At 36.1% G+C, this 24,364-nt stretch overlaps 1 protein-coding gene across 2 annotated transcripts; it reads right to left on the reverse strand.

Moving 5' to 3' along the window:
• Nucleotides 1-729: 729 nt before the first annotated feature.
• On the reverse strand, nucleotides 730-24,364 carry cmc2 (C-x(9)-C motif containing 2). Of its 2 annotated transcripts, none has more exons than XM_039763372.1 (4): nucleotides 24,296-24,364; nucleotides 5,880-5,978; nucleotides 2,490-2,561; nucleotides 730-1,231 (listed from the first exon to the last, which is right to left on the reverse strand). In XM_039763372.1, exons 2-4 carry the CDS (start codon nucleotides 5,958-5,960, stop codon nucleotides 1,160-1,162), a joined length of 225 nt encoding a protein of 74 aa, XP_039619306.1. In that variant the 5' UTR covers nucleotides 5,961-5,978; nucleotides 24,296-24,364; the 3' UTR covers nucleotides 730-1,159. The 2 variants fall into 2 exon arrangements, with proteins under 2 accessions (XP_039619306.1, XP_039619307.1); XM_039763373.1 differs by lacking the exon at nucleotides 24,296-24,364 and adding an exon at nucleotides 9,871-9,894.

A 24,364-nucleotide genomic window follows, 5' to 3' on the forward strand; every position in this document is an offset into this window, starting at 1 on the left:
GCTGTAGTTTTTTTTATTTATAAAGAAAACTTACATATTCTTGCACATCTAGAAATTTTAGAATAAAGTTTGTGCAGGAGGCAGTTGGTAAGAACAAACTGTGGTTTGGATATCCATCAGTTGTAAAGTACACATCCACAATTATTCACTTATACTGGGATAAGTCTGACTTGTCGATCAAACAAACATTTTTATGAACGAAGCGCAAAAAACTGTGTCCCGAGGAAATCCTGACCATTCTGACCCAGTAAGTTTAAAGTCAACCCAGCAAGAAAACGAGCCAACTGGTGTGAGATAGCTATTCCTACTGCTGCATCACTGGAGCATACCACAGAGTGTGTTTCCTTCCTTATTTACGAGCTATGAGAGGACTCCTCAGGGGATTTAATCTTAAGCTTCCTTGGTTACAAATTGTAAAAAAAATTAATAAATACACCTAAAAGCAGATATTCTATTTATTTTTCTTTTAATTAATCAAATTTTACATTTTAAACTTCCTGTAAAGCCTACAATGCCATTTCTTTCCCAAAGATTATCTGGCTATTTGAGTTTCATGTCAAATATCAGCCCAAGCCATAAAAGAGGTCATACCACATAATGCACATTTTTCCTTTTTGCGACAAATATTGAGAGTAAAATTATAAGAAAACAATAGGACACCAGTTGGAATATAAATCTGAAAATCTTTTATTTATGATTCTGTACACTAAATGGCAAAATTTACCAACATAATATTGAAACAGTTTATTCAGAGGCAACCATACATCTGTTTTAAATAAACTGTCTGAGACGAGGACCAGCAGCAGGGTTAGCGTGACTTTTGAGTCCTTTTTGTAAGAATTACAAAAATGATGACAAAATATTCTGGTGATGAAAGCAAATGTTCGCTTTTACCAAAGGTTTTAAGAAATGCTCAACTGAGCACTGCTAAGGTTTATGTGTTGACCTACAATAAGTCTTTAATTAGTACAGAGTAGAATTAAAGCAAAACTAATTTGCAAGCTTTTACGGGGATGGCTCAACAGTGTAAAAGCAAATAAAAATCCACATGAGCTACGTAATTCCCAAATGTTTGTTGAGAAAATGGCCACATTTCTGTAGTCCTCACCTCACGATGTACACATCCTGCTCTGGCTGCACCCCCCACAAAGCCGCCATTTCAGTCAGAGCTGTTTATTTTCTGTTTCATCTTTTCAGCAAGGGCTCGGTTTTTGGTCCTTTTTTCCTCATACTGAATGAAATAAATAATTAAATAGATAAAAATATGAGGAAATGTTATGCACTACATAAAGTTCCTATTTCAGAAAAGGTTAACGATATCTCTGTAAACAAAGAATAACAGAAAAGTGAATGATGCTATTGTCTCACAAATTATTGTACTGAATAATGGAAATGTTTTCATTTAAGAATTTATTGCACAGAACAAAAATGTTTATCATAAATACATAATAAATTAAAAACAATGCTAATGGAGTAATGATTATTTTTTAATTCTCTTAAATAATTATAGTTCTACTTCTAAACATTTTTCAATATATATTAAACAAAAAGCCACATCATTTTTAAATACTTTGCCCCCAAATTTTATATTTTTACTTTTCAGGTTATTAAGCTATCAGTTCAAAAATTTAACTTTCATTTACAGAGTTAGAAAAAATAATTAGAACCATGCAAGCAACAAAACAAATACTATAAACACCGTTCATTTTACTTCTGCAAAGCGGCAGACTCTCTTCCTTCTTACACAAAGTTTAGCTCTAGCTGTAGACATTCTGTGGCTATCAGCAGAGTTTCTAAATATTCATCAGTGCTTGCAATGGAGTCTTACATGTAAACACGCCAGCACACTCCTAAAATTTAAACCTGATATATTTAATTCCATAAGCTTTACTTAAGTGCATAGGAGGCTGGGTTTCAGCATATAAAAATTAAACTGAAGGAACATAAACTCAATGAGAGGGAGGGTAATGAAACTGCTCTTTAACTGGCTGCACTGAAATGCTGTTACTTTGATTGTTTTTGGCCAATTCAAAATTAATACTTGCAGAGGAACAGAAATTTCAATGTCTGCATTCAACAGGAGGAGGCTGAATGTGATTGCAGTCATTGGAGATGTACATATTTGGAAACCACTGAAACAAAAAACTTGAAACCTGTGTTATGGTGCCAGATAATCCTAAAAAAAAAAAAAATTGAACTGTTTTGTTTTTCAAGTAACAAAGCTTGTGTCTGTCTGGTCTTTTTGATAAACACTACCATGATCTCAGGACTACACAAAGGCTCCTCAGGATGGTTTTCGTCTGGATCTCAACTCATGCTTTGATTACGGTTAATTTGTCACTGACCAATACTCATTTTGTGCTAAAGGGTACCATAAGGCTTGTCACTTCAGTTATAACTGACTTTTTTTTTTTTTTTATAATATTGATCTGCACTTTTATATGGAAAAAAACGTGCCTATTGTCTTCCTTTAGACAAATATACTTTACCTCATTCCTCAAGCAGTGTCGCATTTCCCGGTCAATGTCATTACACTTTCCAAAAAATCTCAGAAAATTGTGCTGTAAATATAATTAAAACCAAAAATTAGAACTTGTCAGCTTATTACTATTAATTAATTTATTTTTAAAGACCACTAACTTCTGTAATAATACATGTGCTAAACCATCAAAAAAACTTTATTTCTTAACTTACTGTTGTTTTATTTTACAATCTGAGTTGGCTGGTGTTTGTTTTGCTGTGGTTTTTAAATGATTATTAGAAAAAATGTTTCACTTTTACATTTCTCTTAAAAATATAATAATCCAATTATATGAAACACGGGGACAAACATCAAGGTATGCAAAACAAATTTGCTTCAGAATCAGCCAAGGATAACAAATGATTGGGCTTGCATATCCAGTATGTTTGAGATGGACAGGGTGAAAGAATAACCTTGGGAACGCTATTCTGCTTTTTTTAGTTCACCAAGGAGGCCTCGATGATGCATCTGTCAGTCATGAGGCTGAGTAATTGGTGTTTGTGAGGCCAGGGAGTCAGGACAATAGGTCATCTGTACATGGGACAGTTAGGCAAAGCTGGTGAGGACAATTAGAAAATTCTGTTGGATAAAGGAGGCTTAGGTAACACTTTACATTAAGTGTCCATAATTACACTGTTAGTACTATGTAATTACATACTGTACAAGTACAGTATAACTGAGTTATTACTCCATACTTACTGTGTAATACAAAGTAACACTATAGTTAATTACTCAGTTGTCATTGTTATTCCACAGTGTATATAATTCCAATGTAACAATTTATCACTGATCCAAAAACAAGTGTACTTACATAGTTACATTGTATCTGTACTTTCAAAATGTAATAAAAACATCAGGGTATGTAACTACAACTATGTAACAGATGTTCCATGGTGTGGGCAATTTTAATGGAGAATTGCAGTGATAACTGCATAGGTTTTCAATGATATTTTAAATCTTTTTTTAAATGGTGAAAACACCTTTGCAAAATGGTTAACGCTTTTGCCTCATGGATCCATTATCCTGCGATGGAATTCTGTCTGGAGATGTGTGTAAAATTTGTACAATCTACCCGTGTCTCCCTATGTCTTCATGGGTTTTACTGCCAAATCCCAGGGACATGTAGGTTGGGTTACATGGCCATATGTGTAAAAGCGTGAGTTGCTGGTATGTTTGTCAGTGGGCCTTGCAATGGGATGGCTCCCCATCCTGGGCTGTTTCCTGCCTTGTGCCCGGATATGCTTGGAATGGCACTGCAGCCCTGTGTACCTTGATTGAATGATGCAAGTTTGGCAGTATTAAGTTAGGGATGGGTATAATAATAGCCCAAAAAAATTAAACAATAAATAGTGTAACTACAAGAATGTGACAAATGTTTGTATAAGCAAAACATGTCAAGGAGGTGCACCCTCTAGATTGTGGGAAAAAGCGTTAACCATTTTGCAAAGAGGTTTTCACCATTTAAAAAAGATCTTGAAATATCATCGAAAACCTATGCAGTTATCACTGCAATTCTCCATTAAAATTGCCCACACCATGGAACATCTGTTACATAGTTGTAGTTATATACCCTGATGTTTTTATTACATTTTGAAAGTACAGATACAATGTAACTATGTAAGTACACTTGTTTTTGGATCAGTGATAAATTGTTACATTGGAATTATATTAACTGTGGAATAACAATGATAACTGAGTAATTAACTATAACGTTACTTTGTATTACACAGTAAGTACGGAGTAATAACTCATAGTTACACTGTACTTATAGGTAATTACATAGTAGTTACAGTGTAATTATGGACACTTAATGCAAAGTGTTACCGAGGCTTAGAAGAACACAGTGATTAAAGGACTGAATGATCGTATCTCCAGCTGTTGTAACACCTACTGTATATCAGAGATTCCTACTGTCCAGTGAGACCTGCCACCCTTCTTGGATCAAGAGATAATATTCAGACTACCGGCAACAACTCACAGAGGGAGGATGATATTCACAGTCCATAATGCTGTCTGCCACTGACCACTCACCTTCACAAAAGTGGCGCTGAATCATTTTTATTTGTGATCACTGCTTCTCCTATAGGGCTCATTATTACAACATCTGTGCATGCATTGCAAACAGACCTTATAACGCCCATGTGTATGACAACTTACTGGGCTCTGTGTAGTGGAATTTAGTGAAAAAAAAATAAATTCACATACAGTGTTACACAGATATAAGAGACCAACTTAGTAATTTCACATTTGAATGATTGTGAATCTCCAAGGGAAAACAGTCTTTTCTCATGACCTTTGGGGGTCAAAGCACAGGGTCAGCTATAATTGCATGCCATTTTGGAATTTGCAAGTTTTACGCCATAACACTTATCGATGTACATTCTAACTCTTCTTTACTTTACACTGTATAGACAATTCTGACTTTTATTGATATCATCAGGTATGGAGAATTTTTTGATATGATTTGACATAGTGTTATCTATAAAAGGAAACATCACTGTACTCTGTACATGTGACAGTACTACTAAATCAAAGACTGATTAGAACTTAGATAGGATCTATAAGATTGTGCTGTTGTAGAACAGAAGTGTTTGTGTTCATAACCACCACACCACTTTTTTTTCCCTCCGAGAGGTATAGAAGCTTTGTGGTTCTCGTGTCTAATAATCCACTTGTATCATGGTGCAATCAAGTTGTGCTCTCTAATATGCCTCTCATCTGTTTGTTTGGTGACTCAGGTCTGCCTGTTACTCTGACCAAGTTGTCTTATCCTCCGTGTACCTATTTCATCATCTGCTTCTGATCACAAAACCCTTGACCCGTTTTTCACGTAGTGTACTATGTCACATTAGTGTCACTTAAATCTACCACATGCCCTCTAATTCTGCACCAACATTATGGTCCTTCTGTATTTTCCTATCTGCTTTAAATACTGTTATGGACACATGACACTGTCACTTAGTGAGCGGTCAATTACTGGAGATTTGAATCTTTACCTACAAAAGAAGCCACTGTGTGTGTGTGTGTGTGTGTGTGTGTGTGTGTGTGTGTGTGTGTATCTATTGTACATGTAGGTTTTACTTTAGTCAGCTTTATCTTCATGTCTTCTTACTTGCAACTAGCAGCATCCTCTTTAAAAAATAAGAACCACTGCACACAATATTCCGAATCTTAAATTCTTAGGCTAGCCATGTTTTAATGTAATACAGTACTTAGTTAAAGTCAAGTTTTAGCAGAAAGACCTCCTGCTGCTCAATTTACAGCCATAATCTCTCCAAGGCACCTGAAACACAGGACTGTTCCCTTAAATTGTTTAACTCAGAAGTTTATAGACAAGAATAGTAAACTGTAAGCTTACCTCCAAATGACAGTTTTTTAAGCGAGCAATTATAACATTGCATTCTTCCGTATGCAAGTGAGGAGACAGATCTGGATGCATCCTCTATTACTGGTTAACCTATAGAGAATCACATTATACAAGAAAGCAAGTTAACAATCAATTTAAATTAATAAAAGTGACTGTATACCTGTGTGACCATCTGGTTGCTACGTCTCTGCCATTCCAACAGACCGGTCACAAACATTTGTAGTAAAATGGATTGCATTTGGCATTCCACCAGATGGCACATCACAAACATTAATGCTTCTTTTACAAATCCCATGCCAAATGGCATATAGCAGAGATTTTCATTCCAACAAATGGCACATCACAAGCATTTGTAGTAATGCATTTTTTTTGACACTGCAAACATTAACGCTGTATGCCTACAGTGATTACTTAAGATTTCAACCTGCCTTAGACAGGTGGCACAGTTAGTCAAACAATATTATGGCATGATAATATCAGCACAGTGGTAGTGTTACAGATTTGCTAGTTAAGTCAAGTCAAGTTGGGGTGCATGCACTGGTACAGTGCGTTGCCGCATCCACTACACGGCGAAACAACTCAGGATCCCGGTTTGCAACCCCCCAGGCAGACACGCGGTCCAGTCCCACCTCCGGAAATGACCCTCTATCTGCCGCAGCCCCTTGTTAAGTGGGCAACCTCTTGGCCTGGTCCAGCCACTTGGGTCCCCAACAATGAGGATCTTATGAGCTGGATCACCCTCGGGGAAATGCGCCACATGGCCATAAGTGCCGTAACTGATGCTTCCTCACAATGCAAGTAATGTGCCTCATTCGGGACTCCATAAGCAACCGATTTTTCGACACAAAGTCAAACCAACGGTACCCAAGGATTTTCCGGATAGACAGAGTACCAAAGGAGTCCAGTCTTCATCTAAGGTCACTGGATAGCGTCCATGTCTCGCAACCATATAGCAAGACTGCAAGCCGTTGCCAAGAGGTCACTAAAGGCATGGATCTTGGCTTGTATCCAGGACACTAGCAAGCCCAGACACTCAGACTCCTCGCTCAGTCTCTTGAGCACCCCGATCAGAGCCTCCGTGAAGATCACAGCATCGTCAGCAAAGTCAAGATCTGTGAATCTTTCTTCACCAACAGATGCCCACAGCCACTGGACCCCACAACCTTGCCCAACACCCAGTCCATACAAGCACTGAACAGAGTAGGAGCAAGAACACACCCCGACAGACCCCAGAATCAACTGGGAAAAACGCAGAGGTCTTGTCTCCACTCTGCACAGCACTCACAGTACCAGTGTACAGGCCAGCCATGATATCCAGCAACCTCGAGGAGATCCCGCGAACCTTCAGGATGTTCCACAGGACAGCTCAATCAACCGAGTCGAACACTTTGCGAAAATCGAAAAAGGCTGCAAGAAAATCTGGTGATTTAAGAGATCTGAGCACATCACTGAAGACAACTAATAGATGGCAGAAACGCATCTTGAATAAAATGGCTGTGCACTTCTCACTTGTTGCCAATGAATTGTACATCTGTTATGACGATCCTGCAAACTGATAGTGAAAAAATAAATGCATTACCTCTGGTGTTAGATTACCACATTATTAGTGGCATCTCTTTCATTCTGGACTGAATTTATTTCATAACTGAAAGATTTTCACACACCTATATTTTCTAAATGTTGCTCTAATATGTTATATTGATGTAGACTGTAGCTTACTGATTGCTTGTTAATATGTTACTCTTATTTCTTAAATGTCTTTTGGATGCCAAGCAGCCATTGGTAAACAAGCTATGATGTGAATGATTATGTGAATACTCTCCTCAGCTTTTTCACTGTCACTTTAACCTTTCAGAATTAATGAAATGTTTGGAAATGCCAATGTAAAAATAGTCACTAAGGATGAATACAGTAGTTATAAATGTATGTGTTACTATGTGATGGTTAATGTTTTCAAGCTGTGATAATAAATTGATAACACCTGTATTAGTCAAAATTTAATATAACTCATTGTACAGTCATTTGCATAAATTTAAAAGTTCTTTTTCCAAGAATGTTACAAAGAATCAGTTTCATCACAGAGGATAATAATAAGCAAACAAACGTTTCAAAACAAGACATTATACATTGCCAATGATGATTCTCTCCCCTAAAAGATGACAGTGAACCTTGTCACATTTTAATGAAAATCACTGTTTAACAGACTAATTTAAACCAAAGAAAATTAAATTAGTTGGGGTATGCATAAGTCTGTAACCAAAAATGAGATTAAATGGATATCAATTTGATTGATACAAGTCATCCTTTTTAAAAAAAAAAAAAACACAACCCATGAAACATCATTTTACCAACACCGACTTCAGAACATAAGACTTACTGTATTCAAGCCATAGAGTACATTTTTGAATTTGATTATTTTGGAAGTCTTTCACAAGAATACAGAGCTGATAATTATATGTCGGTAATTAATCAACTTTTCCTAACAATGCAATTGTAATAAAATCAACCTGTCTACCCATTCTGGTACCACATATAAACATATATACATGGTTTGTGTTTATTTCTTTATTACTATAGCATATTTAAATAGTAATAATAAATTTAACTGAACTCAATTTTCTTTTGTTCCTGACAAATTCTTGAAAAGTATGTAATTAATATACAAAGTACATTAGAGTTCTGTTCAACCTTTCCTTTGGAAAGTTTGTGGGATTGTAAATTAAAAATACATGTCAAACCTTTTCATCAAGTACAGTAGGTACATTTCAGTTTTTCAATTTGAATTTCTAAATTAGTTTTTCCCAGCCATATACATACAGATGTACACAAGCAGACGAAAAGGCACATTCAGATGTCAGCTGCACAGTCCTTGAGTTTATCAATTAAAAAGCACTGAAGCCTACAATGAAGGCTTCATGCACTGTAACTATGTAACTGTATTGTAAAATTCTGACGCACACACACTTTATTCAGTCATAACAAAATGTGCAGTTGCATTTTCAAGAGACTTTTTTGCCTATTTATTAAATACACATTTTATTAATTATTAATACCTAATCTTTGAAACTGCACATTTCAGTTACACTGATCTGTCTTTTTTCTGTGCTTTAAATGCAAGTATTCTTTTACACCCCCCCCCATATTAACCAGTTTGTCACTTACAGTATTATAGAAGGCAATATATGAAATTTAAATATTTATTTTTGAGAAACACATTCATTCAAAAATGTGCGTTTTCATACAAAGTAGTGGAAATCAAAAGTGTCCATTCCATTGTTGAAGTTTTGTGATTGTTACAGGAGAATAAAATGTGACCTGTCACCTTTAAGATCTTATAAACAAAAATATTTAAGGGAAAACAAATGGATTATTTTTAGGAATAATTAATAAAACTAAAAATCTCCAATGCCTTAGTCATATAAGTGTGCGCTCCCTTTATTGCATTTCAAAACAATGTATAAAAGTTAATCTGCTGTCACAAAACTAAATAAAATGGCCAATTCTGGAAGATTTCTTAGAGCCTTTGGTCTCCCAGGAGCTAACTATGATCTACTGTATGTTACTGCTGCAAGGGAGATATGAAAAAAATAACAGAATATCAAAAGTAATTTTAAAATCCTTACATAATGTTTGTTAGCGAAATTCTGATTAAAGTTGTTTTAACAAGTTACCGGCTATCATTAAGAAGTAAAAGACATGTAGACATTGCTGTATCCAGACAAGGAGAAAGCTCACCAGAGAAGCTGCCAAGAGGTCAATCGAAACCTTAATGCTGGTTTAGGACTTTGACAGTAATTGGCGACTCCCTTCATATTACAAACATTTTGCATATTCTCCATGTCTGAGCAATAAAATAAAAGAACATTCAAGCTAATATAAATTTTGTATGAAACACGCGGAAGAAGATTCTACAGCCTAATGATAGCAAGGCAGAACTTTTGTTGGCTTTAAATGCAAAAGATCAGTCTAACCCGCTTATTACCTGAATAATCAACTGCCTCCCGTCAAGCATTGTGGCTGCAGCATGATGCTATGGGGCTGCTTTTCTTCTGTGGGGACAGAGATTCTGGTCAGATTTGGGGTAAAACAAATAGGTCCAAATGGCATAAAACCTATTTGAGTGTTCAAGGCAACAATTCAAAGCACATAGACAACTCAACTAAGGAACAGCTTGAAAAATAAACTAATATCCAGAAATGATCTGGAAATAGTCAAGACCAGTGTTTTATAGAAAATCTAGGGACTGGCTTAAAGAGGGTTGTGCACAGTAGGTCTGCATGCAGTTTCACTGAATTTGATCCCATCTGCAAACAAGAGTTGGATACAATTTAAACCTCTTAATGTGTTAAGTTTACAAAGACCTACTGACTGACTAGAATAATAAAAGCAAAAGGTACCTCCAATTAAGTATTAGTGTAGGCAGCCATGAAGTTCAATTGATATTCAATGCTTCACTGTGGTCTGTCTATTTAATAAGACTTTGCACTTAATATAACCTGCTTACAAAATGTTGTTCTTTTAGGTACCATAATGCATCTTATTTCGGCAGATTATTATTACTATTATGTTAACCTGCATGCTTTTACTTTTTATTATATACAGTGCATCCGGAAAGTATTCACAGCACATTACTTTTTCCACATTTTGCTATGTTACAGCCTTATTCCAAAATGGATTAAATTCATTTTTTTCCCTTAGAATTCTACACACAACACCCCATAATGACAATGTGAAAAAAGTTTACTTGAGATTTTTCATTAAAAATAAAAAAACTGAGAAAGCACATGTACATAAGTATTCACAGCCTTTGCCATGAAGCTCAAAATTGAGCTCAGGTTCATCCTGTTTCCCCTGATCATCCTTGAGATGTTTCTGCAGTTTAATTGGAGTTCACCTGTGGTAAATTCAGTTGATTGGACATGATTTGGAAAGGCACACACCTGTCTATATAAGGTCCCACAGTTGACCGTTCATGTCAGAGCACAAACCAAGCATGAAGTCAAAGGAATTGTCTGTAGGCCTCCGAGACAGGATTGTCTCGAGGCACAAATCTGGGGAAGGTTACAGAAAAATTTCTTCTGCTTTGAAGGTCCCAATGAGCACAGTGGCCTCCATCATCAGTAAGTGGAAGAAGTTTGAAACCACCAGGACTCTTCCTAGAGCTGGCCGGCCATCTAAACTGAGCAATCGGGGGAGAAGTGCCTTAGTCAGGGAGGTGACCAAGAACCCAATGGTCACTCTGTCAGAGCTCCAGAGGTCCTCTGTGGAAGAGAACCTTCCAGAAGGACAACAATCTCTGCAGCAATCCACCAATCAGGCCTGTATGGTAGAGTGGCCAGACAGAAGCCACTCCTTAGTAAAAGGCACATGGCAGCCCGCCTGGAGTTGGCCAAAAGGAACCTGAAGGACTCTCAGACCATGAGAAACAAAATTCTCTGGTGCGATGAGACAAAGATTGAACTCTTTGGTGTGAATGCCAGGAGTCACGTTTGGAGGAAACCAGGCACATACCATCCCTACAGTGAAGCATGGTGGTGGCAGCATCAGGCTGTGAGGATGTTTTTCAGTGGCAGGAACTGGGAGACTAGTCAGGATAAAGAGAAAGATGACTGCAGCAATGCAATCCTGGATGAAAACCTGCTCCAGAGCGCTCTTGACCTCAGACTGGGGTGACCGTTCATCTTTCAGCAGGACATCGACCCTAAGCACATACCCAAGATATCAAAGGAGTGGCTTCAGGACAACTTTGTGAATGCCCTAGAGTGGCCCAGCCAGAGCCCAGACTTGAATCCGATTGAACATCTCTGGAGAGATCTTAAAATGGCTGTGCACCGACACTTCCTATCCAACCTGATGGAGCTTGAGAGGTGCTGCAAAGAGGAATGGGCGAAACTGGCCAAGGATAGGTGTGCCAAGCTTGTGGCATCATATTCAAAGACTTGAGGCTGTAATTGCTGCCAAAGGTGCATCGACAAAGTATTGAGCAAAGGCTGTGAATACTTATGTACATGTGATTTCTCGGTTTTGTTTGTTTATTTTTAATACATTTGCAAACACCTCAAGTAAACATTTTTCACATTGTCATTATGTGGTGTTGTGTGTAGAATTCTGAGGAAAAAAATGAATTTAATCCATTTTGGAATAATGCTGTAACATAAAATTTGGAAAAAGTGATGCGCTGTGAATACTTTCCGGATGCACTGTATATATTCTTGCGTTTATTTAACATTCTGTAAGAAGGTATTTCTTGGTGTATTCCAGGAGAAATGCCGATATATTTCTTTGTTCCCTGTGATTTCTAATATGAAGGGGCTGCTGATCTTAAACTGCTGCCAAACTCTTTGAGGACTCCACAGCCACTGAACTCCAGACATGTTGGAGCCGCTGAACAATGCAACATGCAATGCACGGGGAACACCTCATCTAACAATGAGAGGAAGCCAAATACAAAATACATTTTTTTTTCTCCCCCAACAGATTTCAAAATTTTCCAAAGGGCAAACAAACCTAGATTGCCTTCAAGTTGTTAGTGAAAGTCTCTTTTGAGAAGTTTTATGCATTTCTCCTGCATTATACTAGGTTTTGGGATTTATATACACATGTAATATGAAAAAATGGGCTACTATTGTTAATTCAGTGATGAAACTTTTGCCCTACATGGCCATTCATGGGTTGATTATGGTGCAGAAAGCGGCCTACAGACATACAGATATACTTGTACAACATACCACATACTGTAACAAAAAAGCAAGTGCATGCTGAGTTATTAGCAATTCATTTAAAAAGGAAAAAATTTTTAGTCACAACTATAAAGGTATTTTACTACTTCACAAAGAACAGAAAACTAAATTACAATTTAGGATTGCACTGTATTAGTGAGAACAAGAGAGATGTACACAAGGCAGCCAACCTGCTCTTTTCACAAAGAGCTAATCAGCTACAGTATCAGCTTATATGAGATAGCTATTAACACTGTTGTTTCATATTGGTAGTATGATGCTTTAGTCTAGGGGTGCCCAATGCATCAATTGCGATCAACCAGTAGATCGCAAAGGTAGTGCAGGTAGATCACGTTGCATTAAAATTTTTTTATTTTATTTTTTTTTTAAATGTTACTCTATCATATATCCTCCCTATGGCATTTGCCACTTGATTGACATACAGGGCGGCCAGTCTGAGAGCTCTTTTCTTCCAACACACTGGGTCCCACACGCACGATCAAACGCGTGAGCTACTGCAAAATTCCGGCTGTGATCTAGTTAGCCTTCCAATTTATATAGACTAAAGAAGGGATTTAAAAATAAAATTGTTTGGGGAGGGTATGGGCTGGATGTGCAATTGGAAGAGGATTTTTTTTCTCACAATGTCACAATCGAAGTGCATTTGTCTGATCTGTCAATCTATCATTGCTATTCCAAAGAAGGAAAATGTGGAAAGGCACTTCGTACTGTTCATAAAAACTACGAAACTGACTTCCTTCCTAAAAGCGATCCGAGAAAGAGAAAGGAGGGGGAACTAAAATCGCAGTTAATAAGACTGCCGTCACTTTTCACTCGTCTGAATTCAAAAGCTCCTTGACTGCATTATTCGGCTCTACTTATTTATGCGAGTCAGCCTTTTCCCACATGAAGATTATTAAATCCAAATACTGTAGTGACCATAAAGGTTATTCAGTTATGCAAGGTAAGACAACATATATTTTATGTATAAAGTTCTCTCTCTCTCTCTATATTTTATATATATATATATATATATATATATATATATATATATATATATATATATATACATATATATAATTTTAATGTAGGTAGATCATTTCGACCTGGTCATTTTAAAAGTAGCTCGCAAGCCGAAAAACTGTGGGCACCCCTGCTTTAATCACTCTTAGCTATTTATTGGCAGCACTGTTTCTGTTTTAAAGGAGATAGTAAAGTGCATTAAGTGAATACTGTTTGAAAGCATATCCAACTACAAATGTTTAATACATTTTCAAGAAGGGTACTGGGATTACACTACTCCTTTTTCACCAGAATATTCTGTACGGTTACTGATATCTGCTTCAATTTTTCCAGCTTTTTTAGATCCATATAGCTAGAGAAAAACTGAAAAGTTTTTACTTACTAAAACCACACCTGCCTTGCAATATAGTCTGCAATTGTAATACACAAATTCATACACTAATTTCACGGGAACCCCCAAAGATCCAAGACTCACTTGACAAGTAATATCTTACAGATGGCCTGGAATGCTTGTTAATTACTCGAGAGAAGCTAAAGGCAGAAAATGAAATAAACAGATGCAAAGACAGATGTAAAGCCCAGTTAAACAGTATATCTAAAAAGTCAAAAGTGCAAACTAAATAAACCAAACATTACCAAGAGATGGCATTCTCTGCTATGTGCTATTAAAAAAGAAAATGATATGCCAGAGGACAGTATCAGGATAATTCCTATGGTTGGCATACATTTCATGTTTTCAAAATACAATGTAATTATATAACAAAATTGGATTTTTCCTCTACGCTTTAATTTTACATAATAAAAACTGGACACTTAATGGTTTGGTACACTTACATTAACTTACACATCTTCTATCACTGGGTAGAATTAGGCTATAAAAAGACCAGCACTGCCAACTATTCAGAGCCATTCAATTCAATGTGTAAAGTGCAAAACAGATTCTATTAATGGAAACATCTAGACCTTCATGCACAAACGGCAGCACAGGAAATTAACAATTCCATCTCCGAACAGATTTTTAAACCACTGGAGATTAAACTGTGACTCATATTTAAAATAAAGAAAAAAAATGCACAACTGTCCAGTTCTCGTGTTAAGAAAAACCCATCATATGGTGAGAATTTCATGTCTCTGAAAAGAAAGAAAATCAAGCATTTGAGAAAATGCCAAAATAAAATTCCATTCATTTCTGGAACACGCCAAGTCCAGTTAGGGTCATGTACTACCCAACTTTATACAGCAACACTGGCTCAATGCAGGATCCAAGGACAAATGGGGTATGTGTCCATCACAGGGAACACACACACACTCAGAGGTTTCAATTGAAACCCATTTGGAAATAGAGAAAGCAAGCAAACGCCACACTCTAGTGTATCTTAAATTAATGGACAAATTCTGGCAGTGTAACTTCCATCAGCTTAATTACATCAAAATTTAGTTATTCGTAATGTATATGTGGTGGCCTTGCCTTTCGCACAATACATCTGACATGTATTGTGGCCCCGGTTTTTAAAACCTTGAATCAAAAGATCAAGCAGATATAGAAAAACTAATTGTTTTGGCGTCATTCATCAGTTACTGTACACAAAAAAATTGCATAATTACACTATTCATCCATCCAGTCAGGTTCAGCAGTTATTTGAATTCTTTCCCCAATTAACCTCCTTGACGTTGCATTTTATTCCAAAAGAACATGTAAAAAGCACTGCATTATTTTTTTGGCATGAAAACTTTTTTTATTAAATCTCAAAAGTATAATTATACAAATAATAATAGTAATGATGAATGAAATAATATAAAATGAACAATAATAAAGAAAAAAATAACAGTAATAATACTACTGCTAATGATGCCAAAACAATAATCTTAAAATGAGTTATTTGTATGGTAAATCTTAAAGTATGGTAATTGTTTTTCATTTATATAGTGCTTTTCTCTCTACTCAAAGAGCTCAGCAATTGCAGGTTAAGGGCCTTGCTCAAGGGCCCAACAGAGCAGAGCCCCTTTTGGCAATTATAGGATTTGAACTGGCAACCTTCCGATTGCCAGTGCAGATCTCTAGCCTCAGAGTCACAGTCAGGACAACAATGGTGTGTTTCTTTTCGGATTTTCTTTCCAGATTTATCTATTTTTGAACAGCACACTTTGAGTTGCATTCATAAAATGGCTACCAATAAAACACTCTGGACTGATCCACGATGTGCTGGGTTGACAGTGTCTCTTAAGCAGTAGTGTGGACGGTGGATGTGTGGCAATGATTTCTTCTACAAGCTGGCATGTAAAGTTTGCATAAGATACAGTTTCACCAGGTTTTTGTTTGTACAAGACAAAATGCATTCTAAATGCACTTCCACCAGATGATGAAATATCTTTTTGTAGGATTTCTTTTATTGCCTCCGCATTAACAGGATAGAAAGTCAACTCCTGATTCACATGATCTACGCCGTGCTATTGTAGTCGACCACAGCATAAGGCTTTGTAACCTGCTTGTTACCTTTTGTCTGTACAGTGACCATAGCTGCATTATGTACAGTGCTAAGAGGACAAATCTCTTTGTCTTTCCATTTTAGTGCAATCACTTTACCCTTCTGTCAAACTACTAGCGCACCTCGCTATAAATTTAGCTCTACTACAGTCTTCAGGCATCCCATGGCGGTTGGGACACACTATTCCATTGCAGCAGGATGTCAAATAGCTCTGGTGAAGAAAAAAAAAATGTCAATGGCTACACAGTATTTTGATCCAGCAGACCATTTATCAAAGTCAGCACCAATGATATAGCAACGCCGTACTGATTGCATTTCGGGTCAAGTATGGTCCCTTTTTCTGTGTACAGAAATGAATTCCAAGTGTATCCTGTTTTAGATTCAAAACGTTTGTAAAAACTTTATACCAAATCTTTTGCACTTTTTGACGCAATGTACTGAATCCATGACAGTCTGCCCTCATAAGCCATGGGACTTCCACTGATGCCGACATCATGGTCCAGAATATAAACACTCAGAAATTTTGCTACAATGACCTGGTATACTGTATCTCCCAGATTTTCTTCAGTTTGGGTGCTGGATGGGTATTCTCAAAGTCTTCATTGTTGGAAAAGTGCAGATATTTCATAATTAGTGAAAACCTTCACTCAGACATAATTTCTCCAAAGAACGGCAACACTGACAGCACTTTTACAGCCCAAGTGATTCTTGTTTCTACCGCTTATGGAATACGCATCTGTACAGTTGTTGGGACTAATGTTTTTAGCAGCCCGAGTGACACTCGGGTCTAACACTAAAGGAGGTTAATTATTTTTGTTGCTTGTACATTTCTTTACAGTTTACTTGTCAGTTTGTACATTTGTGTCTGCACTTTACTTTTGTAAGGCTAGCAAATTTTCAAATGAAACAGAATCTCTATAGTGTTTGATACTCCCCTCATCCTGAGAATAAGTCTGAAAGTATACTGAATTTCTTAATGCTATTCGTATTATATACAAGCTGTACTACATATCAGAGTTGCATGGAATTTCATCTGTGTGTTCAAAATAAGTTGTGGCTGATGCCATTTTTTTTTCAACAATTGCAAATGTATAAAGTTGATTAGCATGCTTCACATATGAATGCTTCAGAGCATTGTTTGAGGCGTTTTCACGTATGCACAAGATGATTGCGATTTATAAAGGGTTAATTGCATACAAATGTACATCTATTTAAATAAATCAGATTTTTTTGGTATTTGTATTTTCCTGATTTTTTGACATGTACCTATTTTAACACTCAAATCCATGTAGATCCTGCAAAATATGACTGGATCAGAGATCCTTTCAGTGCAACACTAGCTGCAGTAGAACAGGAGATGTTCATTGATGTGACCGCTGATTCAACAATGAAGCTCCAGTTCAAGTTCACGAACCACTGCTTCTGTAAGCATCCCTAGCCATACTCCTACCTTCTGCCTCATCCTTATTGTGTGAAAGGTAGGTTTTTCTGTAGATGTTTTCATCATGAAAAAAATACCGGACAAAGCTTGACGTTGAAAATAAAACTAGTGAAAAACTTGAGTGAAAACTCAAAATAACAGGCTCACTCACATCGTTGAAATGTTTGTAGAACTGCAGGTGCAATTCTTTAAGGAAATAATAAGTTCAGTTTTTAATCATTTTTAGTAAGTCTGTAAACCTGTAATTCCTGCACAGAAACCTACTTTTGAGACGGGAAAAAATTATTGAAAGTAATGAATGTTGTTACATAGTAACATTGTTTTAGTTTACTTTTCACTGTTGTTTTACACTGTTAACTGTAAGACATAAAATACAGATAAGTAAATTTAAACAAAATGTGGACATTACTTCAGAAAGAGCATTTTCTTGTACAACTTTTAAATATCACTGTGAAAGACACTTGTTATTCGCACTTGTTTTTTTTCAGTAAAATGTTACACACTGACATTTTAGTTTGGTAATAATTTGCAATCATTTTTCTGTCTCAGAGGTTTCAAAAAAGCATGCGTGTATATATTTAAAGTATTTTTATTTACAAATGGGGGACCTGACAGAAAATATTTGGGACAGGAATGCAGTGTTTTCTGGGAAAGCTGAAGTATTTTGTATTGCAGTTTTTGGTTACCATGGTAAAATAACCCTGAACTTGCGATAATTCTGTAACATGTTCTGTGTTTCGAGAAAACTGTAAAATGTCATGGAGCTCTGCTAACTGGGATGAAAAAAGGTAAGCTAGGTGTTCAACTTTTTGTTAGTAGCCAACCAAGTCATTGGTCTCATTAATTTGGGGTGATGATGTATAATCCTTAAAGATCCAGGCTGCTTCAATCTATACTAATAAAAGGCAAAGCCCTCACTGACTCACTCATCACTAATTCTCCAACTTCCCATGTAGGTAGAAGGCTGAAATTTGGCAGGCTCATTCCTTACAGCTTACTTACAAAAGTTAAGCAGGTTTCATTTAGAAATCCTATGTGTAACGGTGATAACGGTCGACAACATCCGCCATGTTAAGCTTTCTTGTTTATGGCCCCATCTTCATGAAATTTGGTAGGCGGCTTCCCTGCGCTAACCAAAACCGATGTACGTACTTATTTTGGTGGTATGACGCCACTGGCGGTCGCCATATTGAACTTTCCAACGGTCTTTGTTACCTATGGGCCCATCTTCAAGAAATTTGGTACACGGGTTCCCAACACTAACTGAATCCTACTTACATGAATATATATGTCTATAGCCTGCAGCTCGGTCGCCGTGTGAGGCGGTGTTGGGTCCCCCATCCCCATGCCTCCCATGTTGTTGGCTGTCTGCCTATATAAGGCCGTCCGTCGCTCCGGTCTCTTCATTCCCTTCCTTGCTTCGCCACGGTTTTCATGTCTCCCTGCTGATAACCACAGCCTTTTCTTTTTTTTAATTTAATCCACGGCTTCTCTGCTGTTTTATTGTTCGTTTATTATGATTATACTTATTGTATACGTATTTTAGACTTAGTTTACATTGTCCAGGTACCCATTTCATTTATCGTTCCAACTGTACCCCCATTAACATGTCTATTGAGGTGAGAACCATCTATCAAAGAACTGTCACTTATCGAGTGGTTTCCATGCCCGGAGATGGTGCCTGCCTTTTCCATTCTCTGTGTTACATATTGCACGGCCATATTAGGCTCACTCTTGATATCCGGAGGAACATTGTGTCTTATGTATTGAATGACTAGTTTTTTTCTTTAAACGAGCCAATCAGACAACCACAATCTGTGATTAATGTCCTTTTTTAGGCATTTTTTGCAATTCTTATACTATAGCCCCAAGCAAAAAATCTATTTATCAAAGAACTTCGTTGTTTTATATATTCAGATTGGTCATAAAATATTCTTCTACTGTGAAAATACTGGGAGACAGGGAGAATGTTAAGCAGAGCCCAAGGATGAAAATTAGTTGCATGCAAGTGTGTAGGAAGGTCAGTAGGGTTTCTATACAAAATAAAGCATTATAATACAGTATATTTGAACAGAAATATCTAAAAGGATAATTGTAACAGTGTCATAATTCGGAGTAAACTTAGTTATCTTGACATAGAAATTTAAATATATAAAAACAATTAAGAGTTTCCAAAGTAATCCTTACACATCATCTAGGTATCAACCCCAAAACAAGAAAATTTTAATAAAAAGATTGTAGTCCAAAAAAATGAATTGTTCTACAAATTGTTCTACCAAACCAATTATAAAGATGTTTGTGATGTTTGGGCTGAAAGACACCCACTGCAACATAACTGTTGAAGAAAGTAAAATAATTCCACTTGAGAGCAACTTCGCTGGAGGGAAATAAAGTCAACAAACTGTGAGATAAACCCATATTCTGTACATAGTAAAGATTCAACACTATTCAAGACAGCACATTGTGGAATGCTGACGTGTAGTGATTTCATATCAAGGGTTGTTAAAAACATCCTTCATGTACAGAGGTTGATTGCACTTTATTAATAAAGTCAGCTGAATCTCTAATGAAGGAATGGCTGCTATTAACATGGTTTTATAAATGCAAATTGCCATACTGTGAAAAAGGCTGTAAAATAGACCCATTACCTGAAATAACAAGTCTACCTTAAGGATTATGTATTTTTTTTATTAATTTTCAGGAGAACATTAAAAAAAGGGATATGTGGGTGTTCATTATACAAAATATGAGGAGTACGTTTGTCAATGATTTGGGGAATGAGGGCAACCTGAACAGGTGGAAGTATCTTCATTATAGACTGACTCAAATAATTTTGAATTTGCTCCTAATAGGTGCTATCATCTAGTTGCCTTTGATCTTTTTTTATAGTGAGAAGAACCATGTATAACGATTGCTGCTATTTTATCAATACTACTAATAGTGATGGAATCATTTCAGCTAAACTTTTTAAAACTAGGCAGTCTTATTTGAAACTTTGTCAGGTAGCACTAAGACAATTTTGAGGATCAGAAATACTAGTAGGTATAAATTCAGATTGAGGGCAAAGACAATGATATACAATGGTATAATCTTTGGAAAATAATTCCTTAAATAATAATAATAATAATAATAAAAAAAGAGGCTCCTGTTTTCAATTTCCTGAGGAAGTTGAATAGTTCAACCCAAGTTCTGAATTATTGATACTCTAGAACAAAAGAGTGATCGTTCAATCAACACCTGCATTTCAGAGTTTGAAACAGCCTTATTTAATTTCCAAAAACCTGCTAGCAGTTTTATACAACCATCCAGTAGTCCTATTAGGGTGCTGGTTCTATGTATTTTGTAGAGGAAAAAAAAAAAAAATGGCTTCTTTCAGCTTGGTATGATCTAAACAGAACTTAATAAAAATTGACATTAAAAACAGTTAGCCTTTCCTTCACATCTCATGTTTGCTTAGGCAGATCACCAACTCCATAGTTCTCACAAAACTGAATTAACCTCATTTGAAGAAGGTGGCAAATGAACACTGTCTTGAAACATTATGAATATTTGGTTATACCTTTATTATGGGACTTGGCCCTATGACAAAAAATGTCATTACAGTACATTTTTACTTATCATTCAATAATAATAATTGTTATATTCAATTCCTGATGTTCAGTTTTAAGTGTGGAAAGTATTGTTAACCCAGAAGAAACATCATAATACCAGTAATAAGCCTTTTGGTAAGATACAGTAGTATCAAATAAATAAATTAAACATTAGTGAATGTAAATATTTAAAGTCTAGATTTTTTATGACCTTTTGGTAATTGTTACAACAACCAAGGGTTGTATGAATGTAAGTATGTTCCAAGACATTTATCATTCTTTAAGGTAAAACCTTTACCTTTGCCAAATAAAACAGGAATAAACAAAAACAATTTAAACTGTGTATAAACAATCAATGAGGTACAGTATATTAGCCTCATATAGTGAACAACTTAATGACCCGATATCATGGTTTGTTGACAGTGTCTGACTTTGCGACTCTCTATGCCATTATACAATGTTGTCACCAGGATTGAGGGAGGGCTGGTGACAGAACTGGGCAGAAGAGTCACTCTGGGGAAAAAAATGTGTGGGTCTTACCCCTTGGATGGACAGTATGGCCAGAAATAGTTAATTTAAAATACAAATATTGTGAATGACAGTGATAATTATTGCAATAGACAGTAAACAATTGTTCATGAACTTTACCAGTGTCAGATAACTTTTAAATTTAAATACAATGCAAGGGAATACACAGAGAAATTACAGGGTAAGATTTAAGAAAATGGAAGTTTAGCTTACATTTACTGTAAACTAGCAAGTATAAAACTTTAGAATAAGATGGACTGAAATGCAGATACTAATAACATAAATATGCACGAAGGATGCCCAAAAGCAAACCATTTACTACAGTTTTTTCATAGAAAAAATTGGTTTAAAGAATGCTAAAAAAGTGTATATCCACAAAACAAAAAAAGCTTAAATACAGAAAAACAAAACCAAGTATAAAATTATTTCTTTGGCAATTAAGTCTTTTCATGCAAATAAGTTTCAACTATATTGCCGTACATAGAGAATAATGTTGAGCATGACCAAAATGTAAACAACCAAAGTTTTTAACAATTCCAATTAACAATTATACTGCCTGCACACCTAAAGTAAATGCATGAGAACATAATGAAAATTGCTGTTTCACTATTTAATGTGCACCAATATCTTTGCATTGATCTCTACAGATGGCTAAATTTAGTTATAAGATCAATTCTACTTAACTCCTACAGAGACTGTAACCCTTACCAAAGAAATCAGTGGTAAATGTCTTCCAGCGTTGTTTCAAGCAAAATGAAGGTGGTTTAACAAATCAAGGTCCCAAACACAAATCTCACTTCAGAAACTGCCTGTCATTTTTGATGGCCATTAATATTGTAAACAAGAGTTGAAATTTTTCATTATAGGAGTTTGGGCTTTTAAGCTGCTAATTTTTGAAACGTGAAAAGTGTAGCATCTGAAAGATTTCTGAATCTGTTCCATGCTGTACATTGGCAAGTGCCCCAAATATTCTTCTTCCAAAAGCTTTTAATGATGAATGTAGTATTAATTTTTTTTTATCTATCCTTTTTTATTCAACCTTCTTAGGTGTTAAAATAATACTCTCAAACCCACTTAATCACATTTAGTGTCAAGGTGAGCAGAACTTTATCCCACTAGCCCTGGACAGGGCACTACCACTCCACAGCTCATCCCACTCATACAAATACCCACAATCACAACAGGGCAATTTTAATTCATCAGTTAGTCTAACATGCATATCTTAAGATGTGGGAGAAACACTTCATTATGCAGTGGAAAATCCACATGAGGAGCACATGCAATTGGCACAAGTATTAAATTTCAGCATGCCTGAACCACAAACTGCTACACACTGTGCCACCCTATGCACTAAATGCTCTCTTCAATTTGCTAGAAACCATTCAACAATTTCTCTCTTCACTAGTCACTCTGGATAAATTATAACAGTCTCCATAGACTTTTTTTTTAAATTTTAAAGACACAGTATTTTTCTTGGACTTATTTTATGATAACTGATAAGTTGTTTAGTAGTCAAATACTGTCTAAAACAATGTTTGAAAATTAATATGTTGAGAAAAACACCTTGACCAAAACCATGTTTAAATATCTGTTTATGACTGCATAAATATTGCTGTGCATGTTCTCTCTCACTGGTGTCACACAGAAAAATGTTGCATCACCCTCATTGATAACTTGCAAATCTTCTTTCAAATGTAAAAAGTGAAGTGGTGTGCCACCTGCGAGGTCTTACCCCCGGACTATCCACATATATTTAAAACGGTGAATGAGTGAAACTGGAACCTTAAATTATTAAATAAAGGTTCATGCAAATGAACGGAATACTATATGTTAACTGTGGTTTAAACCTACCTCAGATATTAAATGTTCATCGAGATCTGTCTGCAAGTAATAATAAGCTTTCATGTAGCATACTTTATAACTAAAACGGAAATACCATGTTATGCGAGGGTTAATCCAAGCAACTACATATTTTAAAAACTCCTACAACAACATGTGAGGCTGTCTGCCCCAAGGTGTGCGTTTTGTAGAATAGGACATTTTCTAGTTTGGTTCACTCACTGTAATTTCAAATATACTAAATTACCCTCTGCACTGTTGACACAACAAAAGCTCTGAATTAAAAGAATTTTAAAGTGGTGCCATCGGCAGCTCTGAAAACAACGTACATTGAAGCACAAAGATACGGACTGAAACTCTGATGCAAAAAAAAAAAAAGGCAATGGGGAGAAGTGGTACGAAGGTATAAAATAAACGTATATTCAGTATCCAAAAAATCGACTCGTACGTGCAATTAAGTTAAACTGAGAAGCATGTAAGCCTGGACGTGACGTGACGTGACCTCAGTCAAGGTTACACAGAACGTTGCAGTGCAAAAAAGTAAAAGTATAAAAATTACACCAAGTCAGGAAATAAATAACTATAATTTACACCAACATCACGGTGTTTATTATTAATATTATTTTACCATACAAAAATTGTTCCACCTTTACACATTCAAAACGCATCTCGCAGTATCTGTAATGGGGATATTTTATTTTTTAACAACAGCCCAGCATACACATCAAACCTCTCTATTCACTTATTGGGCAAATGAACACTTAAAAACCATTGAACTTGCCTCTAATTTCCAAGGCTGCATACACCGCATACCGGTGGTTTTCACGGAAAGTCACAGAAGACCGGAAAT

This window comes from Polypterus senegalus, chromosome 9 (genome assembly GCF_016835505.1).
Source record: "Polypterus senegalus isolate Bchr_013 chromosome 9, ASM1683550v1, whole genome shotgun sequence".
In the NCBI taxonomy this organism is placed as follows: domain Eukaryota; kingdom Metazoa; phylum Chordata; class Cladistia; order Polypteriformes; family Polypteridae; genus Polypterus; species Polypterus senegalus.

What these genes read in the sequence shown, in the direction of transcription:
- cmc2 (XM_039763372.1), bottom strand. Translation starts at nt 5,960, where the DNA reads ATGCATCCAGATCTGTCTCCTCACTTGCATACGGAAGAATGCAATGTT. An exon ending in TAAAAAACTGTCATTTGGAG is followed by an intron (nt 2,562 to 5,879) that starts GTAAGCTTACAG and finishes TTATATTTACAG; the next exon opens with CACAATTTTCTGAGATTTTT. An exon ending in GACACTGCTTGAGGAATGAG is followed by an intron (nt 1,232 to 2,489) that starts GTAAAGTATATT and finishes TATTTCATTCAG; the next exon opens with TATGAGGAAAAAAGGACCAA.